This window comes from Sceloporus undulatus, chromosome 1 (genome assembly GCF_019175285.1).
Source record: "Sceloporus undulatus isolate JIND9_A2432 ecotype Alabama chromosome 1, SceUnd_v1.1, whole genome shotgun sequence".
NCBI lineage: Eukaryota > Metazoa > Chordata > Lepidosauria > Squamata > Phrynosomatidae > Sceloporus > Sceloporus undulatus.
This window is the reverse complement of record NC_056522.1, coordinates 322,995,368-323,005,483: the sequence shown is the minus strand read 5'-3', so window position 1 is coordinate 323,005,483 and position 10,116 is coordinate 322,995,368. Positions and strand designations below refer to the sequence as shown.

The 10,116-nt window shown below is 40.1% G+C and overlaps 1 protein-coding gene across 4 annotated transcripts in view; it reads right to left on the bottom strand.

Annotated features, from left to right (window-relative positions):
- Positions 1 to 10,116, bottom strand: part of FSIP1 (fibrous sheath interacting protein 1) — a 591,530-nt gene that overhangs the window by 91,181 nt on the left and 490,233 nt on the right. For all 4 annotated transcript variants that reach the window (XR_006103617.1, XR_006103618.1, XM_042464491.1 and 1 more), the window contains one exon: positions 8,819 to 8,953. Coding sequence is in view for 2 of the 4 variants with exons in the window: in XM_042464491.1 (XP_042320425.1) it covers positions 8,819 to 8,953 (135 nt within the window). In the remaining 2 variants the exon portion in view is untranslated. The remainder of the gene's footprint in view (positions 1 to 8,818; positions 8,954 to 10,116) is intronic.

The following is a 10,116-nucleotide window of genomic DNA, read 5'->3' as shown; positions in this document are numbered from 1 at the left end:
TGACAGAATTGGGGGCATACTCATCAAATTTGCAGATGACACCAAATTAGGAGGAATAGCTAATACTCCAGAAGACAGGATCAAAATTCAAAATGACCTGAATAGACTAGAAAGCTGGGCCAAAGCTAACAAAATGAACTTCAACACAGAGAAATGTAAGGTACTGCATTTAGGATGGAAAAATAAAATGCACAGATATAGGATGGGGGGCACCTGGCTGAATGAAAGTACATGTGAAAGGGATCTGGGAGTCCAAGTAGACCACAAGTTGAACATGAGTCAACAATGCGATGTGGCAGCTAAAAAGGTCAATGCAATTTTAGGTTGCATCAATAAAAGTATAGTGTCTAGATCAAGAGAAGTAATAGTGCCACTCTATTCTGCTTTGGTCAGGCCCCACCTGGAATATTGTGTCCAGTTCTGGGCACCACAATTCAAAAAAGACATTGAGAAACTGGAGCATGTCCAAAGGAGGGCGACTAAAATGGTGAAGGGTCTGGAAATCATGCCCTATGAGGTACGACTTAGGGAGCTGGGGATGTTTAGCCTGGACTGGAGAAAAGAAGGTTAAGAGGTGATATGATAGCCCTGTTTAAATATTTGAAGGGATGTCATGTTGAGGAGGGAGCAAGCTTGTTTTCTGCTGCTCCAGAGAACAGGACCCAGAACAATGGATCCAAGCTACAGGAAAAGAGATTCCACCTCAACATTAGGAGAAACTTCCTGACAGTAAGGGCCGTTCGACAGTGGAACACACTTCCTCGGAGTGTGGTGGACTTTGGAGATGGCCATCTGTCAGGGATGCTTTGATTGAGATTTCCTGCACGGCAGGGGGTTGGACTGGATGGGCCTTGTGGTCTTTTCCAACTCTACGATTCTATGATTCTATGAGCCTGTACAGACCGGCACTTTGTGCCGGCCTGCAGGCGAACTAGGGCTGAACTAGAGCTGAGCATTCACATGGGGTCTTTTTGCTCCTGCCAGAGGCCACACCATGTAGTTGCTGCGGCCTCCTTCTGCAGGTGGCGGGGAGCCGCCCATCTGTATAAGCTGTAGTCTTCTGCATTCTCTCTCCACTTACACCAGTGAAGGCAAAGGGATCATATAGCACCTTTGAGAGTCATTTGCAAAAGAAGGTGTAGCATAAGCTTTCATAGACCTGAGCTGCATCCACACTACAGAAATAATCCAGTTTAACACCATTCTAACTGCCATGACCCAATGCTTTGGAATTCTGGGAACTGTGCTTATGTGAGACATTTAGCCTTCTCCATCAGAGAGCTTTGGTGCCTCACTGAAGTACAAAGAAACAAGCTTCATTTATATACCGCTTCATATGGCCTAAGTAGTGTCTAAGCGGTTTACAACTGTAAGCTAATTTGCCCCCAACAATCTGGGTACTCATTTTAGTGACCTCGGAAGGGTGCAAGCCTGAGTCAAGCTTGAGCCCTTTTTCTGGTCTTGAACTCGCAACCTCGTGGTTTTGAATGAGTGGCTGCAGTACAGGTATTTAACCACAATTCTCAGAATTCCACAGAATTGAGCCATGGCAGTTAAAGCAATGTCAAACTGGATTGTTTTTGCAGTGCAGATGCAGCCTTAGTCTACTTCTTCATATGCATGGCATAAACTGGTGCCCTGGAAGAACCTTAATAATCAAACTACATGAATAGCCATAGAAGGCAGCGAAGGGAATAGCTTTGTAATGAAAGTCAGCAGCAACATAGCTAATCTAAGCACCTGTGCTGGCAGATTGCAACAAAATAGAGACAGGCGGGTTATAGACCGCCGCTTTGAGGCGGTCTCCCACCGGCGCCATTTGCTCCATGAGGGAGCCGGCTCCCGCGCGGAGCAAAAAAAGAAGCTCCATTTTGGAGCTTCTTTTTGTGGCACCTCTATGACGTCGCAAGACGCCTGGGGCGGACTCACAACGTCATAGACGCCGCGCAACGTCCAGATGCACAGCGTCCGATACATAAAGATGGCGGCGCCTGTATGAACAGGGTGCCGCCCTCTTGTACGTATTCTATACGTACTAGGGTTAGGGGGGTGCGGAAGCACCGCCCCTTCCTAACCCTAGTATGTATAGAATACGTACTAAATGGCGGTGTGTAACCCGCCACAGAGACATTTCAAGCATCTTTGCTCCTCAGGTTAGTATACATTCATTCCTGAGAATGTGTGCCTGTTTTATCACATCTATTGTTATGTATAGTTCTATTGTTATGCATATATATTCAAAGATATGCAATATATTATGTGTTCTTTGTTTACACATGTTGTTGTATACTCGCCTGAGCTTAAGAGGTCTCCAGTGAGGATGTTTTAATAGCTTTGGACAAGTCATCTTACAGAATGTTATTTTCCTTTTTTCAAACAGGGATTAATATTTTATATAGTTGCTCGACCATATTCTGCAGATGTGGATTTCAGCTGTAGTCTGCGGATTGGTTTAATTATATCTACTCCATAAGTAGTTTATTGTTTCCCTTTTGGTCAAGGGAGCCTTGATTGTGTGTGCTCTCTAGGGCCCAATATACGTGGATAGTATTACTTGATGGCAGGGAAAAGGAAAAACAAACAGCTTTTACAGTGGGCTCCACCCTGAGACTTCATCTGGGTCTGGCAGGCTCTGGCAGGCATCTGTTGTCCACACAGGCATCAGAATTTGTTCCTGCATTTACATATTCTGTCTTGGACATTTACAGAGGAGAAAAGTAATTTATACTGTAATCCTAAAGCCACTTTCTAAGGAGGTTGAATACAATGAGACACATTCTGCATAAAAATACTTAACAGCTTCTTGTTATAAACACCTCAAATTCCAAAAATCCCTATCAGTTGTAGCTATAGTTGGCTTGTTTTAGTTTAGAAGGCATGGCACTTGATGGACAAACAAACAAAGCCCATATGGATATAACCCTGCAAGCCAAGATCAGTTCAGTCATTTGGGGCTAATGGTTTTACCTAAAGAGCAGTCCAATGCAGGTATCTTTCATAGAGTAACATTTATAGGAGTTTCCAGAGAAATTCAAGTTTTAGAAATCGCTGTCATTATTATCCTTTATAGACAAACTTCTTTTCAATATTCACTGAATATTCTATTCTATTCAATTTTCAATAATGTTCAACAATAAGCCCTTGGAAGCCAAGGATCAGTTAAGCTTTAGTGACAATACAGTTTGCAAGACAAAGGTAGGATCAACTGTTTCCAAGGAATTGAAAAGTGAAAGAATGTGGAAAGAGGCTATTGCAATTTTAGAGAAGAGAATTATCAGGTTGAAAATCAGAAATAAGACATGCTCTGTTTATTTCCAGTCAAATCTGACTTTTCAATAAGAATTCTCTTTCAAAGCAAGTACAAGTGTTTACTTAACCCAAGTTATTTCAAACACAGCGTAATGCATTTACTGATAAGTATATGGGATTGCGGTATCTATACATTTATAGCTAAACATCACTTGCTAGTCATAAGTTTAAACATGCTGAGTTTTCACCAAAATTCTTAAAACTGAAAAGCATATTTAGAAAAAAAAATGTTCTTATTGCAAGTGAACTTTATTACCATCATGAAGACAGCAGGGTTATTCAGTGTAAAAGGGGAATGACAGAGTATTGAAGGATCTTTAAAACTGACCAATTTATCCCAGCATTAACTTTCTTGGTCTACAGACCACAAAAGCTTATGTTGAAATACACAGATATTCTTAAAGGTACCACAAGACTCCTTTTAACCGCCCCTTTTAATTTTTATAGATAATGAACATCTTAAATATTGCCATTATATATTGCCCAACAGCTCTATTTTGCTTGCTAACCATAAAGGTAAAAAGATAAAGGTTTGCCTTTGACATGAATGTCTAGTCGTAACCGACTCTAGGGGGTGGTGCTCATCTCTGTCACTAACCCAAAGGCCTAGAATTGTCTGAGGACTGCTCTGGTGGTCATGTGGCCAGCATGACTGCACTGAATTCTGTTACCTTCTCACCAAAGTGGTACATATTTATTTACTTGTATTTGCATGCTTTCAAACTGCTATTCTGGCAGAAGATGGGACTACAGTAGTAACAGAAGCTCACCCCATCAAGCATCACTCGGGACTCAAACTGCAACCATTCTGATCTTCTGATCATCAGAACTGGCATCTTATATACAGCGCAATTTTCTTATGAAAAATGTATGTGTGTTGATCAAAATTAAGATGTAGGCTTTCAGTCCAAAGCAATTACAAAGAAACAACCTACCTAAGAATCATCTACCTATGATTCCCAGCAAACCATCCCAGGATACTGCTGATTTCTATTTTGTAGGAATCAGAAGGAAACTGCCTTTGGAGTAGGAAGTCTTTTTTCTTGACTGGGTGTTTCACTATGGGTGTTGTGTTGATGGTAAAGCCAAAAAGGTAGTTCCAGGGTGTAACAGTGGATGAATCAGAGAGACTTTGGATATATCTAAGTACTTTGTTGAGCTTTTACTTCAGAAATACAGAATCCTGTGATCCATCTTTCTACCTATGTCTGAAAATTGGCAGATCAATTTTGTTCCACCAGATCACTGAGCTACTCCTGGCAGTGACTAGAATCCATGTCTAAATGCTTTTAGGCAGCTTTTGTTTGGGGGGAGGGGCTTCTTTAGAAACAAAACACATAACAAATAAACACATCTCCAGAGTGTTTATTTTTTTCAGCCAAAAACCCCACAGGTTTGGGCTAAAACAACAAATCCCAAGACAGATTTTAGGGTCTTGAAGAGTCCCTGGGTTCATTGATGGCTGCAGAAGATCCCCTAAAAGGCAACAAGTAGCTTGTGTGCTTCCCCTTCCTGTGCTAGAAAACCAGATCTACCATTATAGACTGAAGTCCCACACGCACCAAATGGACCTATTTACCAATGACTGACATCATTTTCTTATCCTATTTGGTCCCTATTTTGACCTTTGGGAGATTAATTCTTGAAGTTTTGCCAATGTGAACTGCTAAGATGTCATTCTTCTGTGTTAAGCCACTTTCAATAGCCTCATTCCACATGCTAGGGCAGTTCTAAAAAAAGCAGGTAGGGAGAACCAAGACGGTTGCAGCTATATAAAGAAACTGAACAAGAACAATGAAGACAGCAGGTGAATATTAATAGTACTATGTAATTTACAGCATTCTGTATTACCATAAATTTCTTACTAAAAGTATCACAGTATATTTTTGCGCACGCAACAAATTATTTTGGTCCATTGACACGATATTGTACAACTGTGGTTTTCTTGCACATCTTCAATACAATTAATTGATATATTTTAACTGTGTATAACAGGGTCAGCGTGGTGTAGTGGTTTGAATGTTGGATTATGATTCTGTAGAGCAAGATTTGAATCCCCACTCAGCCATGAGACCCACTGGGTGACCTTGGGAAAGTCACATACTCTCAGTCTCAGGAGAAAGCAATGGCAAACCTCCTCTGAACAAATCATGCCAAGAAAACCCCATGATAGGTTCACCTTAGGGTCACCATAAGTCAGAAATGACTTGAAGGCACACAACCACAACAGCACAGGGCATGGGAAGCTACTGAAGACAAAATGAATATCACACACAATGGATGGAATAAAATTTTCAGCAATGTATGTGTGCACATCTGTGGAAAGTAGGCAGTGACCCTTACTGTGAAATGAGGAACATTACAAACATATTTCCATTTTAATGTGTAACCATACAAATCTCAAGAAAATGTCAAGGAGTGGCATGTTTGTTGCAGCAAAAACCATAGAATCTTACTATGTATTAAAGCTTTTTGTTTGTTTGTTTTTAAAGTGCCACGAGGCTCTTTGAGAAACCACTCAATGATTGACAGGACCTGTCCAAAAGTCCCAACACCTCACGTCATCTCTTACAGAAACTTGGATCTAAAGCACTACAGCAATTTTCTTAATACAAAGAAATGCCAACCTAGCCATAGGTTATGCAATGGTACAGGTGGTTTATTCATTTACCATTTAATAAGAGTTTCCAGCCCTATAAGGTCTTGTGGGCATCCTCTCAAAGGCAGGAAAAATGTCTGGTATGCAGTGGGTTTATATGCCACAGCAGATTCCAAGAAATTGTTTCGTACTAATCAGACCTCGGAACTGACCTGTTAACATTCATTGTATTTTAATGAATCAGTAGCCCCAGTGCATTCCAAAGTTCAGTCATTGCTCATTGCAGACTAAGCCACCAAATAGCAGATCCCTGTCCTGGCTTGTATTCCCATAAATAGCAAGGGTCAATGACCAATGGGAGGAAAGGGGGCAAAAGGTCAGTGACAGAAAGAAATGACATAACCTGGATTTATTTTATTTAGCAGCTTGCCCACTGACTTCTTAAACTACAGCTACAAGACTGACATCAGCTATTTTATCTCTGTCATTCTATTGGCAAGGACAATCACTTAGGCGTAAAATACTAGCAAAACACCATGATTGGTTTTGCTCTTTCATGTGTAAATCACATGTTAAAAGGCTAACTTTTATTATAACAGAAGCTTTCACAGACTGCAGTCTACTTCATCATGTAGAACTATTGCCAAGCCAGCATTTGAAAGTTTTCCATAATAACTGCAGTCAGTGTCCCTCTGTCCAGTATTGCCACTCCTTAAGTAACTCTGTTAATAGGAACACAAAGATTTTGTATAAAATCAACATGGACTTCTGGTTCTGATACATTTCCCACAGGAATGCTTTCAAAGAAATTATTCTAAGCAAAAACATCAAACATGGATGAAAGTGTTGAATCAGAAATGGACCCAGGGCACATACATCTGGAAGATGTGCACTGTGCATTATGACTGTTAAAGGATCATTTGTCAGAAATTATTTGAAGACTATCCAATTAAGACTGGACTATTAAAGAAACCAAAACTGGCAAACAATTGGTAATTCACTGTTTACACTCTGGAATGGCCTCCCTACAACAATGGAAGTCCCAACAATGGCATGGCTTTTAACTGCTAAATGCATTAAGTTGCTATATAAACTGAAGATCTGCCACTAATTTGAGAGTGGGATGGTTTTCTCTTTCAAGGGATTTTACTGTTGATTTCTGTTGTTTGTTTTTAACCTTGTGAACCACTTTGAGGTTGTATTTCATACAATAAGCAGTAAATATACAATATTTACACACACACACACACACACACACACATATATATATATACACACACATACACACACATACATATATATGTGTGTGTGTGTATATATGTATATGTGTATGTATATATATATATATAGGAGAAAAGTCATTTGTTTGCTTTTTTGCTATTATGATGCTTCAAGAAATGCTTCACTGTGTTTTTAAACAATGAGTAGTAAATGTATTTATATAAATACATATAGAAAATAAACATTTGTAGAACAAGATTCATTAGTCTGCTTTCTTTGCTGTTCTAGTACTTCAAGAAATATTTCACTCTAGTATGTCATGCAGACATAATGCTACACCATGGTTAAAATAAACAACAGAGGGGAGAAGTGAATTCATTTCAGCAACTGCTCCTTCACTGCAGCCGTGTGCTACACTGTGGTGATAAAGACAATTACACTAAATGATTCAAGACATACAAGAGAGGCTCTGCAACCAGGTGTGGAAGTAAGAGTGTGTTTCTGTTCTCTGGCTCCTCAAATGGAGGAGGAATGGCTGTGAACCCACAACACTTCTTCTTCTGTTGCATTTATTTAATATACTGTGAGAGACTGTTGAATAAGGATGTATACTCAGGAAAGCAGTCAAAAGCATGGACAACATTTCTCCTGCTCCAGTCTCAAGTCTAGAATGCTACTACTTTAATCTATTTTAAGTAGGAGAGGGAAAAGTGTCGTCTTTGGGGCCATTTAGTCCTTGGGACCCCTAAGTGTGGCTACTAAAGTCCCCATAATAAAATTTTTAAAGGCCCAATTTCTGGGTATATTTTTGTCCCCAAAATACACATTGGTTTGATTCTGCTGGCCCTCCAAAGACCCACCAAACCACAAATAAAATGTTAAATATTGACCAAAATGGTAGCAAGAAGTGATACTGTGCCACTTCAGGCACGCTGAAATGCACCAGCACAGCCCAGCAGATAGGAGCAAGGTGGAAAATAGCCCTTACCCCCTGTGTAGTTGCCCACCCATGCTCTAAGGGCTACCACAGCTATAAGCACTTGGAAAACATTCTTCCTAACAAACATTTACTAACATTCCTAACAGAATAATTTTATTGTTCCTCCATTCTTCAGATGTCCAATAGGATACGAAGGAGCATTTCCAGAGGGAAACCAGGGCTCATGAACATTTTGTCAAAGCATCTATATGGGCACATTTATATCCACTGACTTTACTCCCTGCATAATCAAGCCATGATGTTAAAAAAAAGCTGCTTTTCTCAATATTTCAGCCAGTCTCCTAATTGGGGCTGGGACTGTGAAAGCCCCAGGGTTTCCTCTATATGATCATTCTCTATCTTGTGTGACAGTGGGACCAGTTTGGCTACTCAGACATTAGCAATCTATCCAAGTTGGAAAGTTGCGTGTTGCCTACAAATTACAAGGGGTTATATACCTCCATTCATTTCAGATTAACATAATTTACATTATGTTGAACCCCACATTAGAAAGGATATTCTGTCTTCATAGAGAATCATTTAGAATCAGCACTGTAATTTTGCTATTCTGTTAACAATAAGATGGGGGGACGGGACAAAAACCCCTCCAAACAAATCTTTTCAGTTCTAATCTATACATACAGAGATTTCTTATTCTTGGAATCTATTATTATAGACTTAAACAAAATAGCAAAGTTTGGAAGACTTACAGTCCCCTCTAAGATTTTCAGCTGCTGGTCAATCTCTTTAAGGCGGTTTTGCTGATCACGTTCTTCTTTAGTGTCTCTTAAGACCTTTTCCCCTGGAATTGTTTCCAGATTTCTATTTGCATAAGCCAAAGATTCCTAACAAAAGCAAATAATAATGGAATCACTGAATTGTAGAAAAAGAAAAAGAGCACATATTGGCCAATCCCCTTTCACTGGAGTAGGCCCCCCTATACACCAAAAGTTCCCCCTGCAGATTAGTCTGTATCAGACAGATTACAGAATACCATTGATAGAAAATAAATTACTGTTGGGCTGAAGAATATGGTTAGTAAAACACCACCAGCCTGGTTCATATAAATGAGTTGTGTTGTGTATTATTGCAGAGGAGGGGGAAATTCATAGTTAAATTGTAAATCTGACCTGTGGGGAAACTCCTTTTAACTCAAAGTTTGCCCAAAGTTCTCTGTGTGTTTATGTGCCTTCAAGTCACCTGTCAGTTTATAGTGACTCCATGAATCCTATAAGGTTTTCTTATGCAAGGGATACTCAGATGTGGTTTTGCCAGTTCCTCCCTCTGAAATATAGCCTGGCATTTGTTGGTAGTCTCATACACAAGTACTAACTAGCGCTGACTCTGTTTAGATTCCATGTCAAAAACTGATCTGGTGCCTTTAGGGTATTTAGGCCAAATTCTAGCATGGGTAAAAGAGAATGGTGGCATAGAGGTGTGTGGGGTATATGTACTGTGTGACCCTTGGTTGAGAGGAAGTGATTTTATATGTTAATCTGTGTGTTAGTCTGTTGGTGAATGGTAAGGACTCAGGGTGGGAGGAAATGCGTGGAGGTTTCGTGTCTATTTAATTAGCGATCCATTGTCTGCTGGGAAACCCCCTGGGTGGTGTTCATTTGCATTTGCTGAGTCTTGATTTTGGTGTTTTTAGGACTAGTAGCCAAACTCTGTTTACTTTCAGGGTTACTTCTTTCCTGTTGAAGTTGTCCAGATGTTTGTGGATTTCAATGGCTTCCCTGTGCATTCTGACCTGACAGATGTTGGCATGGTCCAGAATTTCAGTATTTTCAAACAGCACTTTATGCCCAGGTTGGTTTATAACATGTTCTGCTACTGCTGATTTTTCAGGCTGGCCCAGTCTACAGTGTTCTCGTGTTCCTTGATTCACTTCTGAACACTGCGTTTGGTGGTCCCTATGTAGACTTGTCCACAGCTACATGGTATGTGGTAAACTCCTGCAGCCATGAGAAGGTCTCTCCTGTCCTTCACTGAGAGCAATATTTAGGAC